The 20,004-nt window shown below is 22.0% G+C and overlaps 6 protein-coding genes across 10 annotated transcripts; 2 read left to right on the forward strand and 4 right to left on the reverse strand.

Moving 5' to 3' along the window:
• The first annotated feature begins 892 nt into the window (after positions 1 to 892).
• Positions 893 to 2,450, forward strand: CUTA (cutA divalent cation tolerance homolog). 2 transcript variants are annotated; one of them, NM_001242457.1, is given in 8 exon segments: positions 898 to 1,105; positions 1,176 to 1,235; positions 1,312 to 1,357; positions 1,428 to 1,477; positions 1,570 to 1,612; positions 1,678 to 1,741; positions 1,744 to 1,752; positions 1,754 to 1,812. In NM_001242457.1, coding segments are annotated over 8 exon segments (441 nt in total). In that variant the 5' UTR covers positions 898 to 941; the 3' UTR covers positions 1,759 to 1,812.
• Positions 1,945 to 5,624, reverse strand: UHRF1 (ubiquitin-like with PHD and ring finger domains 1). The gene is given in 10 exon segments (NM_001242456.1): positions 1,945 to 2,496; positions 2,499 to 2,537; positions 2,539 to 2,681; positions 2,756 to 3,172; positions 3,292 to 3,490; positions 3,553 to 3,709; positions 3,786 to 3,965; positions 4,041 to 4,395; positions 4,480 to 5,084; positions 5,471 to 5,624. Coding segments are annotated over 10 exon segments (2,214 nt in total). The 5' UTR covers positions 5,555 to 5,624; the 3' UTR covers positions 1,945 to 2,461.
• A 1,399-nt stretch (positions 5,625 to 7,023) lies between these two features.
• On the reverse strand, positions 7,024 to 10,115 carry LOC409578 (adapter molecule Crk). Its single transcript, XM_006560217.3, has 4 exons — positions 9,974 to 10,115; positions 9,340 to 9,422; positions 8,569 to 8,924; positions 7,024 to 8,433 (listed from the first exon to the last, which is right to left on the reverse strand). The coding sequence occupies exons 1-4, from the start codon at positions 9,995 to 9,997 to the stop codon at positions 7,961 to 7,963; spliced, it is 936 nt and encodes a 311-aa protein (XP_006560280.1). The 5' UTR covers positions 9,998 to 10,115; the 3' UTR covers positions 7,024 to 7,960.
• A 493-nt stretch (positions 10,116 to 10,608) lies between these two features.
• LOC409577 (5'-AMP-activated protein kinase catalytic subunit alpha-2) lies at positions 10,609 to 13,850 on the reverse strand. Of its 2 annotated transcripts, none has more exons than XM_623368.6 (10): positions 13,693 to 13,850; positions 13,196 to 13,309; positions 12,905 to 13,046; positions 12,597 to 12,835; positions 12,119 to 12,325; positions 11,936 to 12,041; positions 11,474 to 11,808; positions 11,193 to 11,356; positions 10,975 to 11,134; positions 10,609 to 10,891 (listed from the first exon to the last, which is right to left on the reverse strand). In XM_623368.6, exons 2-10 carry the CDS (start codon positions 13,296 to 13,298, stop codon positions 10,800 to 10,802), a joined length of 1,548 nt encoding a protein of 515 aa, XP_623371.1. In that variant the 5' UTR covers positions 13,299 to 13,309; positions 13,693 to 13,850; the 3' UTR covers positions 10,609 to 10,799. The 2 variants fall into 2 exon arrangements, with proteins under 2 accessions (XP_623371.1, XP_006560282.1); XM_006560219.3 differs by lacking the exon at positions 13,693 to 13,850 and adding an exon at positions 13,435 to 13,573 and having other exon boundaries at positions 10,800 to 10,891.
• A 424-nt stretch (positions 13,851 to 14,274) lies between these two features.
• Positions 14,275 to 19,845, forward strand: LOC552361 (congested-like trachea protein). Of its 2 annotated transcripts, XM_006560224.3 has the most exons (6): positions 14,275 to 14,434; positions 14,905 to 15,001; positions 15,494 to 15,608; positions 15,735 to 16,043; positions 19,108 to 19,281; positions 19,419 to 19,845. In XM_006560224.3, exons 3-6 carry the CDS (start codon positions 15,509 to 15,511, stop codon positions 19,595 to 19,597), a joined length of 762 nt encoding a protein of 253 aa, XP_006560287.1. In that variant the 5' UTR covers positions 14,275 to 14,434; positions 14,905 to 15,001; positions 15,494 to 15,508; the 3' UTR covers positions 19,598 to 19,845. The 2 variants fall into 2 exon arrangements, with proteins under 2 accessions (XP_006560287.1, XP_006560286.1); XM_006560223.3 differs by lacking the exon at positions 14,905 to 15,001 and having other exon boundaries at positions 14,339 to 14,434.
• LOC100579015 (leucine-rich repeat-containing protein 15) lies at positions 16,282 to 18,937 on the reverse strand. 2 transcript variants are annotated; one of them, XM_006560220.3, is made up of 6 exons: positions 18,679 to 18,937; positions 18,387 to 18,518; positions 18,190 to 18,327; positions 17,280 to 18,106; positions 16,623 to 17,175; positions 16,282 to 16,474 (listed from the first exon to the last, which is right to left on the reverse strand). In XM_006560220.3, exons 1-6 carry the CDS (start codon positions 18,712 to 18,714, stop codon positions 16,301 to 16,303), a joined length of 1,860 nt encoding a protein of 619 aa, XP_006560283.2. In that variant the 5' UTR covers positions 18,715 to 18,937; the 3' UTR covers positions 16,282 to 16,300. The 2 variants fall into 2 exon arrangements, with proteins under 2 accessions (XP_006560283.2, XP_026300720.1); XM_026444935.1 differs by having other exon boundaries at positions 18,643 to 18,937.
• Positions 19,846 to 20,004: the final 159 nt, after the last annotated feature.

A 20,004-nucleotide genomic window follows, 5' to 3' on the forward strand; every position in this document is an offset into this window, starting at 1 on the left:
TTCATTTAAATATCGAAATCAATTTTTTATCAATTTCTTTATTTTTGAAAGATCATAAATAATTAATTTCATGTAATAATTCGAATAATTTTAAATATTTAAATATTTAGCGATAATTATTAATAAATATTTAAACTATAATTAAATATAATTAAATAAAATATAATTTAAATTAATAAATATATAAATTTTAGTTATTTCTTGTATAAACAAAAATATCAAGTGCAAAATATATTTTAGAATATAATATTATATGTATTTAAAATTAAGATTAACGTATATAAATATTATAATCAAATAATAAATAAATTAATGTAAGCGTAGTTAAGTATCCTGTTGAAAAAGCATTAACTAACACTTAATGTTTATGTGATTCTACAAAATAAGATAAAAATGTCTTCCATAATTTATGTAAATCTGCTTATTATATATTATCATTATATCTAAATATAAAATGTACAAACACTATCATTTATGTATTACTTTCTTTAAAAAAAAAAACAAATTTATAAATTCATACTTACATTACTTCAAAATAAATTAGTAAGTAATAACTAAAATAGTTATTATAAATATATATTAATAATATATATTATATATATATTAATAAATATATTATAAATTATATTATAAATTGTATATTAATAAATATATTATAAATATATAGTACTTGAAAAAAGATTTTTAGAAAGATTATTATAAAAAAATTATTGAAAATAATAATAATAATAATAATAATAATAAATACTAAATAATATAAATTATTATTTATATATATTATTATAAATTATTACTTTTAAATAAAAAAATTCTGATTTAATCGATATAAATTTTTGAAAAGCGATTGCTCGATATCGAATCGAGATTCGAGAATACATTTTAAATAGTTCTTCTGAAGCAATATTCACATCAGTGGAAAAAAGTTTTCTGCAATTGAACAAATGTCGCTTGTGCGGTGTAAATCAATTTTCGGATTAATTACACTCTTTTGTTTAACTAGAAATATCACTGCCAATACTTATAGAAACATGAGTAGTCTTGCTGGAATTCATTCTGTGACATATGTCACAGTTCCAACACAAGATATTGCAAAAAAATTGGCTCAGTAAGAATTGATATAATCTATTGAAAAAAATTTATTTCTATAAAATAATTATGATTATATATATTTACAGTGGTTTGGTCAAAAATAAATTAGCCGCATGCGTCAATATTATACCAGGACTTACATCAATGTAATTATAATATATAATATTAATGCAAATGGGAATATTTTTATTTCATTTAAAAATATTTTTATTTACATTTCAGATATGAATGGAAAAATGAAATAAATGAAGATAGCGAACTTTTACTGGTAAAATATAAATAATATATCAAATAATATATCAAATTTTTTAATATAAATTTTGCATTTTTTATTTCAGATGATAAAAACTAGAACTGATACAATAGATGCTTTAACAAAATATGTAAAGTAAGTATATATATATATTATATATTATATATATTAAATTATTAAAATAAATCAAATTATATAAAAATTAATTTTAAATTAATTTTGAATAGAGAAAACCATCCATATGAAGTTTGTGAAGTAATTTCACTACCTGTAAGTAATAAATTTTTAAATTACATTTAAATTACATTTGCATTAATTTAAATAAAAATTTATAGATCCAAAATGGAAATGAAAAATATCTTCAATGGATAAGTGAAATTGTTCCCCCTATTAATCAAAGAAAAAAATAAAGTTGACTTTCTTTTCAAAATAAAAAATTCTAATATATATTATGATAAAAATATTTATTTATTTTGCTATAAAATAACATGATTGTTTTATAAACTTTTCATTAGTATGAAAAGTTATATTATCTTTAAGAAAAAACAATAAAATTCATTCAAATACAAATTAGAATTATTACAATTGATTTGAACACATTAATAAGCGTGTATACATATATAAACAAATAATCAAACGTTTATAATGTAGTCAGTTGTATAAATCTTATGTTATATATGTGTATCTTATGTGTAGAACTTGAAATTGTATAAGTCCAAAAATTAATATAAAAATAAGTACTATAATAATTAATTGGATATATATATATATTTTTTATTTTTTATATGTATGTTTCTTCCTTGAAGAGAATTCATTTTTATTATTATGTAATTAGTACTATCAGTCAATTTATTAAAATAAATATATAATAATAATAAAAATGTTATTAATAGTGGACTATGGCAACAAATTTTTTATATCATTAATAGTTACCACAATGTTTTGAAGTTATCAGAATTTCAAAATATCCACCCTGTAAGTGTATATTGTAGTAAATTTGTCATTATCTAATGTAATTCATCACTAAAACATAAATTGTATCTAGAAATATCATTTAATAGAGTCTAAGTATGTATGTGAATTCATATTTGAAATATAATTATTTTTTACAAGTTAATGTTATCTACCACCCTCATATCCCGGATAAAGTAATAATAAAGTCGATGATAAAAATTGATTAATTTCCATTTTATAATTTTTGTCTAACAAATGACGACATGATGGACAACAATTTACACCTGATGAAAAACTACGTTTTAAACAATTAACACATATATTATGTGTACATGGAATAGTTACAGGATTATAAACAAGTTCCAAACAACATGGACATGTAAACCTGCAATTTAAAAATTATAAAAATTATAAAATATAATATTTATTAAATTAGTATATAAATATATAAAAATGTACCTTTCTGAAACTTTTTGCAAAAATATAGTTTTACCATCTGGTAAAGCTTTACGACATTCGTCCCATAATTTTGCATTTGTTTTATCTTCATTGATATGTTTTAATATTTCAGTTTCCAATTCGTAAATTTCGCACTTTTGCTTTTTCTTTGGTGGTTCTTCGTTTTTTGAAAAATTAGATTTTTCTTCTTCAGCAAATACGTTTCGTTTCTTATTTGTTTTATTATTTTTTGCCATTGCTTCAAGATATCCATCTGGATACATTGGTTTTAAACCTAGAGCTTCTATCCGTGCTTTACCCTCATTAGTCCATGGTGCAGGTGCAGGATCATCTCTTCTTAATAAATATCTCCATACACGAAAACCACTTTTACCTGTATCAGGGTAATATTTTACTACCTTGTATATGCCATCATACCTATAATAAAATTTATGAAATTTATTATTATTAAAACTAAATATTTTATATATATATATATATATATATATATATATATATATATATATAAAGAGAAATATTAATTATAATTATTATACCTATTGCCTTCTTCTGGTGCATATTTGCTATGTTTAGCAAGTTTAAAGTTTCTCACAACTCTTACAGGTATACCACCTCTCCAATCTTCAGCTGTAGCACCAACTGTTGCATTAAGTTTTGCATTGCAATTTACAGCTAATGCTTTATTCATTCTAGTTAATGTTTGGTCACAACTTTGTTCTGCTGTTCTTTTATTTCCTTAATAATATATAATATAATATGTTAATTTGAATATATTTATTTATAATCAAATATCCTACCTGATAGATCTCTCCCTCCAGAACCAGTATAAATAAATTCATCACCATTATCAATATCATCTTCATATCCTCCAGATAATACAATAGAATATGCACAATCTGTTTCTCTTCCATGAATTCCAGCTATATGTGGTCTATGTACTCCAACTTCAGATACCTATTATTAATTTTTAATTTATAAAAATATATAAAAATTCTTAAAATTAAAGATTTATAATTAAAAATTTGATTACTTGTACTCTATACATCCAACACATTCCAACTTCTACTCCTGGAATAGGCCCACGATGATTAGGTGGAACTATACTACATTCTTTTGTTCTTCCTACACAAGCCATTCCTTTACCCCAATCTCTTTTACTATTACTATTTTCATTGGTTTTCTTTTTTGTTTGTTTGAGTTTATCACCTGCCTTTAAAAAATAAAAATTTATAAAATTATATGTAAATGTAATTATAAAATAAAATTTTATTATATAATAATTAACCTTCACAATTTCATTTTCATCATTTTTACATTCTGGACAATACCAATAATCTTCTTCAGGTATAGAAGATAATGGAGGATTTAAACATCTTAAATGGTATGCAGAGTTACATTCATCACATAAAAGAAGATTATGTTCATCTTCTTTTCCAGCACAAACTCTGCAACCACATTCTCTGCATTTTTTACGAGGATTGTCTAAACATGCATTACAAATAGCTTGAACACGTCTTCGTTTACCATTACTAATCATATGTTGTTCATCTTCAGGAGTTCTGTCTTTGAGAAGTTTTGGTTCTTCTATGGCAAAAATCTCTCCTTTAGGATTCACTTTATGATTTTCAAGCAACTGATCCCTTTTCAAATAAATATTTTAATCATATATTATATTTATTTTACTAAAAAAAAATTAAATATTAAAATCATTTGATGAAATTCACCTTCCAATATGCAATGTCCCAATAAGTTCCTGTACTCTTCTCTTTTTATCTATTTTCAAAACAGTGAAATCATACCATAATCCAGTCTCTTTAGGATCATCAACATTATGATTAATCATTACATTTTGCCCTATTTTTAAGCTATTAAATTGTAAAAGATGCTTTGCACGTGGTCTTATTGAAGATTCAGGTACATTAAAAGGTGGAGCTTTTTCATCAAATTCCCATTGTAGATTATAAATGATTTTATCTTCTTTTTTAAAGATTTTTAATATTATTGCCTCAAACCAAGCTCCATAAGTTTGGTCAAGACAATCTACTGCATCTCCAACTTTATAATATAAACTTTCTGCTTCAACCAATTCTTCTTCTTTATTAGAATTATCTATAATTTCTTTTTCATAATTAGAATTAGATGTAGTAACACTATTACTTGAGGTAGCTTTATTTTCTATGTCATTAATTTGTACTTTCACCATTAACTGAATTACATCATTTAAATTAACATTATAATCATATAATTTGTAACCATTTTCCAATTGTTTTCCACGAAAAAATAATCGTTGTAAATCTGCTTTTATATGTAACTCTTTTTCAATTTCATGCTGTAAAATAATAATAATCTTTGTGATATAAAGATTTTAATATTTCTAGTAACATTATTTTAATTAAATATTTTAATTAAATATTTTAATTAAAATGTTGTAAATAAGAAGAGCATTTTAAATAAATAAAAGTAATTTATATATTTGTTTTAATTTTTATATAATTATATTATATTATTATTAAAATATTCAGCGAAATTTTTAATAAAATAATAGAATATTTTATAAAATTATATATATATTTTTTACCCCAAAATCTAAATATTAAAGATTAATATCAAATATATAATATAGTAAATATTAGAAATAAAACTATATAAATTTATATGTAAAAAAATTGTTTTCTTGTTTGAATATATATTTATATATTTTCCAAGTTTATATACCTTAAAATCTTCTACTTCCGTCAATTTGGAGATAGTCAATATCGCCTCCTGTTTACCATCCATTGTTCTCACTTTAACGTACATTTTGATATATTTATTTATTCAAAAGAACTCAACAAATTTGTGATCTTATATTTGACGCATCGATCTACGAATGCACAATTAAAATTATAATTTATTTCATTAACATCAACAAGAGTATAAGTAAACTGAATCAATAGTCACTGTCACTCAACAGTGGTTTCACCACTTGTTGGCATTTAGTAATGAGAAATTTGGCGGGAATAAATTGTGGAGATATATGGCGGAAGAAAAATGGAATAAGAAAGAAACTCTATTTAGATACACGCATATACTTTTCTTTTTATTGGTGATTTTTTTTTGAACCTAGAAATAAAATCATAAAATTCATGTTTAAAAATTTATTATATAATTTTTAAAAATATCAATATATTAAAAAAACAATATTATTTTTATTTATATTTAGAATCTTAAATAATATTGAATGATGAAAAATATATTAAAAGTTTATTATTTTACTAGAATATCATCGAAAATGTAAATAATTTAATATAAATAGTATTAAAAATTATTTGTAATAAATAAATTACAATAATAATGAAAAAGAAATTTAATATATTTAATATATTTTTATTTTATTTAATATATTTTTTATATTTATAAAAATGCTTATTTTAGTTATTTATTTAAAATATTCTTATTTATTAAACATATATATTTAAAAAATTAAAATTATATTAATATAATATATATAATTATATAAAAAAAATGTTACAAAAATTCATAGGTAAAAATCTGCACAATTTTTAATACTTACTTTTTTAGTAATTATGTGACAATTATATTTTTATGATTTTGACTTTATATTGACAAAATTAATCAAAATATATTCTCTTTTTGTATAAATTGTTAAAAACTTAAAATTCACTTCTTACATATATTTTAATAAATTGTACTAAAAACGAATTTTTCAAGATTAATAATCTCTAATTACATAGGAACTAATAAATTCGTTATTTTTAATTCAAGAATTAATTTTTTAAATCTTAAAAATTCTTTATATAATTTACATACAATTGCAATTCCACAAGAAATTTTTTTTCAATTCATAATTAAATACATATACTACATATTAATATAAATATTAATATAAATCTATATGTAAATAAAATGTTTAAATTCAAGTTCAATTTTTGTAGAAAATATAACATAATCAAATGCTAAGAATTGTATACAAATTATACAATTTATATATTATTCAAATTATAATTTTCATCATTGAAGATTTAAGATGAAAATATCTTTTTGGAAACATGAAAAAGAAGTAATTCCAATTGTAAATTATTTAAAAACTTTGGAAATACAGAAAATTACAATTCTATGTTGAAATATCTATACATAACATACATACAACTTATGATTAATATATATCATTGTAAATAAAACTATTATCAGTTTTCTTCATATATAAAAATATTAGAAAAAGATTGTGTAAAGTTTACGATAAAATTACAATTTATACAAATATAAAATATAATAATATGTAAATATATATATTAAAATGTATTTATACATAACTATATCTATACTGGTTTTTAAGATCAAAAAAAATTTTTTCAAAAAAAATCCTTGAAATTGTTATTCTTAAAAACATCACGAATATTTCACTTATATAATTATATATTAATAATATATATGTATAATAATATTAATAATATATAATTTACAATAACTCGTACATGCCTATGACTGATATAATTACGATAAAACTTATATATATATATGTATATATATATATATATAAATATATATATATATAGCATAAAGCGGAACTTGAAAATAGCTACTATTTTTACAAAACTAATTATTTTTGCAATTTATATAATTACATATTAACAAGTAATTTTTGTAACTTACAATCATGAAAATATTATACCATTCACTCATAAACATAAATTCACATTTTCTGCTCTCTTAGAAAAATTACTCAGCAATCGAAACTTATATAATTACATAGTAATATATAATTAATGTAATTTATGTAAATTACAATTGTAATATGCTTAACAATTCCATCATTTAATATGTCTAGTAAAAAATGTTGTTCCATCTGTGGCACAACCTATGGCTAAGCAGTACAATATGTATCGGTACAAAATTTAAAATCAGAAAATTTTTATAACTTTTGACAAAATCAATATTAATCAGTAATCATTTACAATTGATACTTTATGACTAGAAATGTAGAACGATTTATAAAAATATTCATTTAAATTTTGTGCAATATTATATAATTAACACTTAATATATAAAAATGTGTTATAAAATATTTGAAATTTCAAATTATTACAAAAAATTTAAAAATGAGATGATTTCATGTACCAATACACAGAATACTTGCTAATATGAACTTAAACTGCCAATATAAAACTATCCAAATTAACTTCTTTATTCAATGGAAGACTTCCGTTAAATTTCCTGATTGTCTTCTCCAGTCTCATTATCTACAAATTCAACATGTGTGAATGGAAAATGGCCAACCTTGCCATGTAATTCACCTTCCCATTGACCATTTATATTAGTCTTTGTAACTTTTATCACATCTCCAACTTCTAATTTTAGAGCAGTTTTATCATATGCATTTGGTACTCTTGCTTGTTTTACTTTTGCAAAAGCAGGTAATGTTCTCTGAATATTCGATCTACGAGTGGTCCCTTGTCCACTTTCTGGATAAGACATTTGGGAAGCAGAAATTTGAACTGAATTAGAATTTATAGTTGAACTTCCTCCACTTTCTGGACGTGAATTATTTTCAATCACAGGGTGATTGTCTTCTTCATATTTTTGAACATAGGGAACTGGAACTGAACCAGTTTGACCAAGAGCATTTCTAGCAGTCCACCATTGCTCTTCATCTTTTGATATAATTGTAAGAATTTCTCCTAAAAGAAATTTTTATATTTATTAATTTAATTAAATTATTAATAATATAATGCAAAAATATCATATATAAATCTAAATTCAAAGTAAAAAAAATTTAAATATTATATATATTTCAAATAAAAATTAATACAAACCTTTTCTAAAAGGTAAATCATCAGGATCATTGCCCTCAAAATCATACTTTGCTACTACCCTCTGTGTTCTTTTAGGTGCAGGCCTGATCAGTGGCGTTGTGTCCAAATAATGTAATTTGTAAAAAGCCAAAAGGTTGGGAATATCAGGAAATGTTTGATCTCCAATCCGATAACGTATTTGATCACCCTGTTGAATTTTATTTATAATATAATGGCTAACCTTGCTGTCTTCTCGTACACATAGAACAAAATCTCCTTGTATTGATGTGCTGTCACGTACTAAGAATACGCCACCTTCTTTCTCACCCATGAGTAAATCCGAGGCATCTTGTCGTGACATTGCACCAAAATACCAACTAAAAGAATATAATTCTATAAAATTTAATATTAATCTTACAAAAAAAATATAAATTTAAAATTTTGTACACAAAATATTATAAATTTATAAAATTTGGAATTACATATAAATATATGTATACATATATATGTATAATAAAATTTGATTAGATATACATGTATTATATGTATAATTCAAATTAAATCAAAATATTAAAAAATATATATATGTTGCTTTAAATTTACTTTAAATTTATTATTTTAAACATATTAAATCATTTAATATAATTTCTAAAACTTAACAACTTAACAACTTTTCTTCGAAATTAGTAAAATTAAATTTCAAAGATTAATTGTTAATACAATAATACTTATTAAAATAAGAATTAATCTTATGACGCAAAATAACATGACCAAAAATGTCTCTTTATTTACCTGGACTTGTCATATTGATCGAAAGTAGCAGCCATTGTTTTAGCAAGTAATCGACTAATCGGCAGCGTTGCCAGAAGAATTCCCTACCGTAGGGAAAAGGTGACGTCACATAAAGTTATATACATTAATGCGACTTGAGTACACCATGCGAGAATTAGTGGTACTAATATTTTCACATTCCATACGCCTAATGTTATAAATCCAAATTAAAAGTCCCTAAGTTTCTTCCAACAATTCTAACCTATTTTTTTTTCTATTACTTTAAATATAATTAAATTTTCTATCATAATTCTTACGAAGCCATTTTTCTTCTAGCAATCAGCGTTGCTGAAAGAATTTTCTATTCGACAAAAAAATTGTTATCATATAAAACTATATTAATGCAATTTAAACGTAGCATATGAAAATTAGTAATATTATTAGTAATATTATTACATACTACCTACACTACCTCTACTACTATAACTATATAATTACTACTTATAATATATACCGAATAGTATATGCGAAACAAATATCATATCTATAACTTTTGATCAATATATCTATTTTTTTGAATATATTGAATTCGTTGAAATTCAAATAAACTTGCATTTTTTTTTCAAAAGATTTCTTATTAACGACAAATATTTACGGAATGAATATAGTAGCGGCACATTGCGTTCCTAATATGTTTCAGTATTACTTTTTTATATGATTGAATTCTTTTTTTTGAATCATTTTTTTCATTGACAACTCAACTATCAATTGACAATAACAACATTGATAATTCCATTAATCCGTTAGGGATTGTCATAATCAATAATCAAAACAATTTACTTATATATACTATTAATAGTACATTCTTAAAATATTCTCTTAAGATGAAAATTAGCACATTTCACTTAAATTTATGATATATTTATTATTTTTTAAGAAAGTATCATCACTTTTCCCGCGAAATAATTATTAATTATTTCACTTCCTGTTATATTTTCTTAACGGAAATACTTTTCAGCGAGATGATTGAAAGGAAATAGATGCCGCTACAAACTCTGTTTTCAGTTTTATTCGTTTTTTGTTCTCTTTTCTATAATAAAGAAACTAAAATTTTCTATTTAAATTATATTCTCTTCAATATTTATCAATATAAATACAGAAGCATTAATATATTTTTTAATAATTTTTAATAAAATAAATTTTAAATTTATATTTTTTTTATTATTAATAAAATTATTATTTTTATTTTTTTGTAAAATATTAAAATGATCAGGTTTAAAAAAATATAACTTGATCTTCTATAGATTTATTAGATTCTTCTCTTCTTTCATTCATTTTTTTTTTATGAAATTGATATTATTTTCATTCTAAATGTTCCCTTTATCCTAAACTGCATTGATACGTGTTATAATATACAATGAGAAATAAAATATGATATTAATATAATTCTGTAAAATGATAACTCATGTTATGCAGCAAAGTTATCGAGCTAATTGTGTGATTAATGCTGCACACATTTCAAAGAATTCCATTGTATGATGACCTGTTGTTTGAGGTGGTAGAATTGTAGGATCTAAAGAATAATTATATTATATTTATGTTGAATTATAAAATTATATTAATAAATAAATATTAACATCAATTTTAATTCTTTACCTCGTCCAATATCTTCTTCTTCATTTGATAAGGATTTAAAATCTAATAAGTAACTTTTATAATCAACTTGATAAAGTTGTAATGACATCTTACTATATCTATCTGTTAATTTATTTTTTTGACGAACTCTAACACTGTAAGCATTTATAATTTTCCATTCCTACAAGCATAAAAAATTAATTTATTATTTCAAAAATTAATTAAAAGCAGAATCTTACAAAATTAAGAGCTTTCATTGCTCGATAAACTTCATTCATAATATCATTTGGTTTAGATTGCGAACGAATTCCTAAATGCCATTTAGCCCGTTTTATTGGTGTACCACGAGCACCTTGTGTTGAGGATGATGTGCTTCCTTGAGAACTTTGTCTTTCTCGTAATGCTAAGATACAATATAAATTCATTAAATAATTATAAATTAAAATAAACAAGAAAGTAAATAAATTTTCAAATTATATATTTATAAGTTTTTTATAAATTTTTAAATTTATCTTCTTACGCGCTATTCTTTCTGGATGTGGTCTCAGAGGACTACTATTGGTATCATTAGGACTGAAAGCAACAGGAGGTGGACTAGAAGCTACATAGAAATCTTTTAATTCTGCTTTAGCAGCTTCATCTGCAATTCTTTTATTGTCTATTATCAAGTGATAAGCAATTGCCAATTGATCATGAGGATCTCCACCTAATAATGCAGAATGAACTTCAGCTTCTTTTACATTAAATTTTTCACAAACTTCATTTACTGCGTCTATATCGATTACAGAAGAGTCTTGTTCAACAGGCGAAGGAAATAAATATGAAGGTAAATCCTTTTGAAACCATTCATGTTTCCTAATTCAAAAATATTAATAACTGTTTTCAATTCTATTATAAAAGATTTTAAAAAAGATTTAAAAGGAACTTTTAAAGAAGATATATAAAATATAAAATGAAATATATAAATAAAAATTTAATATACTTGATATCTTCAATAGTTGCTCTTTTCATAGGATCCACTTGCAACATATGACATAAAAGACTTACAACACTTTTATTCAGATACTCTGGAATAGGGAAAACTCCAGCTAAAATAAATATAAAATATTTTTATATGAATTATTAAAATTAAAGATTATGTATACTTACATTTGTTTCTACTTACATTTAATTTTACGGAAAAGTGTTGGTACATGTTCATCATCAAATGGTAAAGTACCACAAAGTAAAGCATAAAGTATTATTCCACAAGACCAAATATCAACTTCTGGACCAGCATATAATTTACCCGAAATTACTTCTGGTGCTGCATAATTAGGAGAACCACAAGAAGTACGTAAAAACTCTCCATCCATCATCATATTTGATAAACCTTTAATAAAATCATTATATTAAATTATAATTTGATATAAATTGTATATTTTATATTCAAATAAAAATAATCAATAAGTCTTATTTAAAATGTTATAATTAATTAATATTAATGTATAAAAAAAAATATTTATAAAAGTTCAGTTTTTATTATTTTTTTAAAATTAGTATTAAAAATAAAATATTAAAAAGGATTCATTTTTTGAATCACAGATATTATATTTTAAATAAAATTTGATTTAAGGCATAAAATATCAACTATATTCAAGTACCAAAATCTGCTATCTTTACATGTAGATTGTGATCTAACAAAAGATTTTCTGGTTTTAAATCTCGATGAACTATCATATGTCTGTGACAATAATCAACACCAGAAATAATTTGTTGAAAAAATCTTCGTGCCTCATATTCTTTTAGTTTGCCATGTTTCACAATATAGTCGAACAACTCTCCACCTGATACATATTCCATTATCATAAATATATCTGTGGGTGTGCTTATAACTTGATATCTAAATCACAAAAAAATATTTATATCCTTTGATAGTCAATATTTCACAGTGCATGTTATTATTACATACAATTTAATAATATGAGGATGTCTGAAAAGTTTAAGATTTTGTATTTCTCTTCTAATCTTTCCAACCACATCTAAACTTTTGATCTTCTGACGATTCAAAATTTTTACAGCAACTTTATGTTTTGTTAATACATGTTCTCCAACTATGAAAAAAATAAATTAATAATCTTTTATAAATTACATAATAATTTATATTTTTTAATATTATATACGTAATTATAAAATATTTAAATATTTTTATATTATCAAATTAATATAATAAAAATTTATTTAAAAAATAATAATTACATACTTTTTACTTTACCAAATGTTCCAACACCTAAAGTTTGTCCAAGGGTATAATGGCCTATCTTAACAATTGGTTGTGGTTGATTAGATGGAATTTTTTCAGACATTGTTACAAATGCTACAATATGTAATAAATATTATTGATTAAAACAAAAATAAAATAATTATTAGACAAATTTAGATATTTTTAGATATTTTAGAAATTTTAAAAGTTTAAAATAAAAAAAGTTTAAAATAACATACGAAAAGTTGTAATTAAAAAGTATCTAATTCATTTAGAAAAATGTCAATAATTGATCATTTTTGACACTTTACTGCAATTACTTATTTATATTCCACAAATATAATAAATTTTTTAAAACTTAAAGCAAGGTCAAATAGAATATAAACGGAATTATTAAAGTTATAATTATATCATGATAGAATGCAATTATATTGAAAAATATTAAAATAAAAACTCATTAAATAAATTAGAAATAAAATAATTAACAATTCGATCACCTGATATTATTTACATATTCTGATACTTATTATTTTGAAGATACCACTACATAGACATGTAACATGTTAAATCATTTATCATAAAATTTAAAGATTAGAAAACTACTAATAAATTTCATATTAATATTTTTGATTCATAGAGAAATCAAAACCTTAGATCGTTAAAATATTTTATGTTAGTACATATATATATATATATATATATATATATATATATATAGCGCTATCATAAATTGAACTGGCGGCTTATATAAAATTTGTTTTTCAATATATTATATGAAACGTATAAAGAAAAATTATACTGTAAAATTTTTTATTTTACTTTTAAATTTTTTAATTATATCATATATAAAAAGTTGTTTTAATTTAATTTGTTTTTAAATTCTAATTTTTTTTATTTTTTTCATTCATTAACAATTTTTTGAAAATAAAAGTTTATTTAAAATAAAATTAATGTATATAATCATCAAATGATTATTATTTTTATAATACTATTTTTTAATCTTAGTAGTCAATCTATTAAAATAATGGAAATTATATTCTTTTTTTAGGAAGATTCAAGATCGAATGGTGTAATCGCGTTAGAAATAAAATTGATTTTTTGTTTTATCTTCAAGTAAAATTTGTTAATTATATTACTATTCAAATGTCAGAAAAAGAAAATCTTATCAAATATTTTCTTAGTGGCGGTTTTGGTGGAATATGTACTGTTATAGTGGGTCATCCTTTAGACACGATAAAAGTAAGGTTATATTAATTATAAAAATTAAAAACATAAAAAATATAAAATTAATAAAAATTATTAACTTTTTATAAATATATAATTAATATGTACAATTTATGATATATTTCTATTTATAAATTCTATTATAAATTAATTAAGCAATTATACATATAATAGCAACATTAATAATTATAAAATAAAAAAATATTTCTAAATAAACCAAATTTTATGATTTACAAAAAATTTATCTTCATTATTAAAGTGCAGCAAAATTTATTAAATAGAATTTTTAACTAAAATATAAAATTTTTTAAATATTTTTATTATTTATTAATATTTTTTATTATGTTTAAAAATTGAAACAAAATATGTCAACAAGTATTGCAGCTTTTCTAAATTAAAATAAATTTCTTAAAAAAATAAATAGAAATTTGGGGTAGAATAGATATTTCAAAGTAAAATGTAAAAGATAATCCCCCATTTTTCAGCTGCACCTAATCTAATTATAAGTAGGATTATTAAGTCCTACTTAGGATTGAACTGTCTTTTTCTGAAGAGGAGTGGCCCTAATAATGGATATGTTAGGTAAAAGAAAGATTGTGTGTGCTGATAATATTAAAGATACTATATCTAATTTTTTATTTAAACAATTTATTTTCCATTATAGGGTTTCCATCATTTTTGTAATAATATATTTATTATTATATATTATTATTATATATTATTATATAATATAATATTTTTTAAAATCTTTATATTAATGAATTAGTTGTATATAAATATTATGATCTATTATTAAAATTATTTTTTATTTCTATCATAAATTAAAATCTATAATAAATATTATATTATAATAATGAAAAATTAAAATTAAAATAAAATAAGAAAATAATTTATAATAAGAATATATTTATAATAAGAATACTTAATAAGAATTAATATTTTTTATATTTCTTGTTCATTTTACTATAAATTTTTTATTTTTTCAATTTATTGTTGTTAATAATAAATTTTTATTAATAATAATTAATAATAATTTATATTAAAATAAGTGCTTTAAAAAAGATATTTTAACAGGTCCGCCTTCAAACTATGCCTATACCAGGTCCAAATGGAGTGCTCTTATATAATGGAACTATAGATTGTGCTAGGAAAACAATTGCAAAAGAAGGAATACGTGGATTATATAAGGGTTAGTATATAATATATATAATATACTTATTATATGATATATATTACTTATACATAAATATTTTTTATTGATTGTTAATTTCTTATTAAAAAATATTTATAAGATTATTTTGAATATTTTTTTTAGGTATGGGTGCACCTTTATGTGGCGTGGCTCCAATATTTGCTATAAGTTTTTATGGATTTGGATTGGGTAAACAATTAGTACAAAGAAATAATGAAGAATTAACTTCTTTCCAACTGTTTTATGCTGGTGCATTTAGTGGTATCTTTACAACTATTATAATGGCTCCTGGTGAAAGAATAAAATGTCTTTTACAAACACAACAAGGTATAAAATCTAAATATAGTGGTCCTATTGATTGTATGAAACAACTTTATAAGGAAGGAGGGATTAAAAGTATTTATAAAGGTACCTGTGCTACTCTTTTAAGAGGTAGGTAATATTATTTATTTTTCTATTTTATTTTTAAATGATTTAAATATAAAGATTATGAAAATAAAAATTGTTAATTGCAATTCTTTTTTATTCTGAATTTCTATTGTTATATTTAGCTATACACATATTATATATAAAACTAAAAATGATATATTAAAGAGCAATCTTATAAAAATTGTTTAAAAACAAATTAAACTTCTAATTTTGTTTTTTTTATACACACATATTCATTGCAAATTAAAACAATATATTAGCTAACTAATAATATTATCTTCATAATTATATTTTCCAATTGAAGACTTTTTTAAATGTTTTTTTTTTGAAGTTCTGCATTGCAAACCACCTTTACGTAATGCATGAAAAACTCCCCAATTTTTCAACTTCTTAGGGGTTGAACATCTTGGTGCTGTTTCTCTTAATCTATTTACCTATTTTATATAAATTATAAAATAAATTATTTTATAATAAATTATAAAATATATCTATTTACCTATTTTAAAATAAATTATAATGATATTCTTTTTTTATCTAATTTTCATTTAAGAATGAAACAAAAAGTAGTTTTTTTGTACTCACCAAATGAGGATTCCACGTAAACATTAGACAAGTGCAATCCCATGGATTGCCATCTAATCTTACAATTGCAAAATCAAATTGCTGTCTACTTGGAATCCGAAGCATTTTAAAAAAATCTATAGGTAGTGAAGTTAATTTATTTTGTGAAAGAATAATTTCCCTAAGTTGTTTCTGTTGTTCTATTCCAAATAAACCAGGTGGAATGAATTCTAATTCATTATTCGATAGATCTATGCGTTTAACATTTTGTAAACCATAAAATGCATCCATAGATATTTTACGAATATGACAGTTACTTAAATTAAGATCTATTAACTTGATTAAATCTATAAATGCATCAAATTCGATACTTGAAATATTTCCTTGTACTTTTAATTGTAACAGCTCAGGCATTCCTTGAAATATAAAACGTTCCAAAACTAGTATTTTTAAATTATACAAGTATAATATTTGAAGATGACATAATCCCAAAAATGAATTTTTTTGTAGATATAATTTCGAATCTTCGCCTCCCAAGTAGAGATTTAATGTTGTATTCATGATTTCAAAAGTACTGAAATCAGAAGATATTTCTATTAATTTTATATCTTATTATTAATCATTAACTTATTAACTATCATTTTATTTCAAAAAAAGAAAAAAAATGTATTAAAATACCTTGGAAATATAGAATCCAAAGGATTTTCTCGAAAATCTGCAATTTTCAACATTGGAAAAGGAGGAAAAGATAACTCTGACAAAAAAGTTAGATTATTTCTTCTTAAATCAAGATTTTCAAGCATTAATAAACCAGCTAAATCTACACTTTTAAGCGTTAACAATTGATTGTTTGCAAGCGATAATACTTTTAAATTTGGAGTACCATAAAAACAAAATTCTGGAATGAATTTTAAATTATTTTTTTCTAATGAAAGATGAATAAGACTATTTAAACCATCAAACATATGCCATGATATGTCTTTTAAATCACAATCATAAATTCTTAAATGTGTTAAAGCTCCTAAACCAGTAAAAAGTCCAACAGTTTCTTTATAACCTTCCATTTCTTGTTTGTATACATCATATGGAAGTATTTCCTTATCATCACTTTCTCCATTGTTTTGTTGACTTAAAAATATCAATCTATGTCCTATACTTTGACTGATATTATTTAATAATTGTTTATTTTCATTCTCGTCGTTAGTAACAGTATTCATTGGTTTAATTACAAGATTAGCTTTGTTTCTTTTTGTTGCACTTAAACTTGTTAATTTTACTCGTTCTAAATTTAAGTAAAGAAGATTTAATCCTAATGGATATAATGAATCAACAGATAAAATAATTCCTCCCAGTTTCTTTTGTTGTATGGTCAAATTTTTTTTTAGAGATTCATTATAATCTATGCCCTGTATATCTAAAGATATTAAATCTGTAAAACGTTGAAATGTTGTAGACTGTAAACGAATCTCAAAGTTACCCAAGCCAGATTGAAGAATTGTAAACACCTAAAACAAAAATTTCAATTATATACATATGTATATATCATTTTCGAATATTATAAGATTACAATTAAATTCATAATATCAACCTGAATATCTGATGGAAGCTTATCCAAAAGTTCTTCATATTCTTCGGCAATAACGCAAATTGCTACTTTTAAAAATTCGGGAATCATAGAATGATCAATGTTTAATCCAAGTTCAAACTTAACATCATTACTTAAGTTCTATTAAGAATAAAATAATATTATATTTCAAAAAGAAAAATATAATTATATTTTTATACCTGATCTTGATTTGTTTTTATCCATCGATGTAAAGGTAAATCAACAAATTTTTGTACTTCACATGAACAACCTGGTGGACATTTTGCTTCCCAAATGTCGCCGATATCGATTATTTGTCCAAAGCACTCATTCTAAACATATATTTGTTTATTAATCTATTATTGAATTAAATTTATATATAAAATCACTTTTAAGAATCTCTATTATAAAGAATATATAATACGAGATATGAGAAAAATAATCTTTTTATCTTACACTTCTTCAGTTCAAATAAAGAAAAAAATTATGTACCAGCAAAGTGAAGACAAGTATTAGAATAACCATCATAATCAATTAAAAAAGTTTGAGAATTGAAGAAAAGCAGATTAAAACCAATAATGGTTTGATGGTATGATGGTTTGAAGGAAACTGAATTTTGTTAATTGTTATCTGTCTGCCTTGATGTACCATATCAAACAGGATGCCTCCTATCTAGCAACCTACACATACTATTTTTGCTTTATAATTATAAATAATATTCCCACATGATGCTTTAATTATATATATTCAGGTGGAACTTGATCTTCCTATTAATTTCATAAATATTTTTTATGATATTTTTTTATTTTTATGAAATATTATATGTAAATATAATTTGTATTTTTAAGTTCTTATCTCATAAAACATTCAATGCAGATAATATTTATATTTAGCTAACATTTTTTTAAATCTAATTATCAGATGTTCCTGCCAGTGGAATGTATTTTATGACATATGAGTGTTTGAAAAAGTGGATGTCTTCTGAAGAAGGTAAACTAGGAATACTCCAAACAATCATGGCTGGTGGTTTTGCTGGTATTACAAATTGGATTGTTGGAATGCCACCTGATGTATTAAAAAGTCGTTTACAAAGTGGTATATATTATATTTTTTTTCTTTCTATTCTAATTTTATTTAATTTATTATTTAATTACTATTAATTTTTAAATAATACAAGCTAGTTAAAAAAAATTATTGAAAAAATTAATTAAAATTTTATTTATATTATTTAGCTCCAGATGGTACTTTTAAAAACGGAATTCGAGATGTTTTTATAATTTTGATGAAAGAAGAAGGACCAAAGGCATTATATAAAGGATGTGTGCCTGTGATGCTTCGTGCATTTCCAGCAAATGCAGCATGTTTTCTTGGATTTGAGATTGCTATGAATTTCTTGAATTGGGTACTGTGATATATATAATTTTATATATAGTAAGTTTTTAAGAAAGACAGGTAGTAATTTTATTGTCAATTAAATGTTAAATTAGTAAATTTAATATATTTGTAAAGTATTTTATATTTCTAAATCAAAGATAATAATACATTTTTATATATTATTCATGTGTCATAGAATGTATAATGAATTTGCAATGATGTTATCTATTTTTTTATAATTATTTATATTATTATATAAATTATTTTTAAATATCGTTCATATAATATGTAATAATCTTTATATCATCTTTTTATATTGTTAAATCTCTATTTTATAATTTACAATATATTTTTTATAAGAATAAATAAATAATTGATTTAAAGCATTATTATTAATTGCAAAACTTTTTCCGATTTATTCTTTTAAAGAACTTTAAAGAAAAA

Source organism: Apis mellifera, linkage group LG14 (genome assembly GCF_003254395.2).
Source record: "Apis mellifera strain DH4 linkage group LG14, Amel_HAv3.1, whole genome shotgun sequence".
Lineage (NCBI taxonomy): Eukaryota > Metazoa > Arthropoda > Insecta > Hymenoptera > Apidae > Apis > Apis mellifera.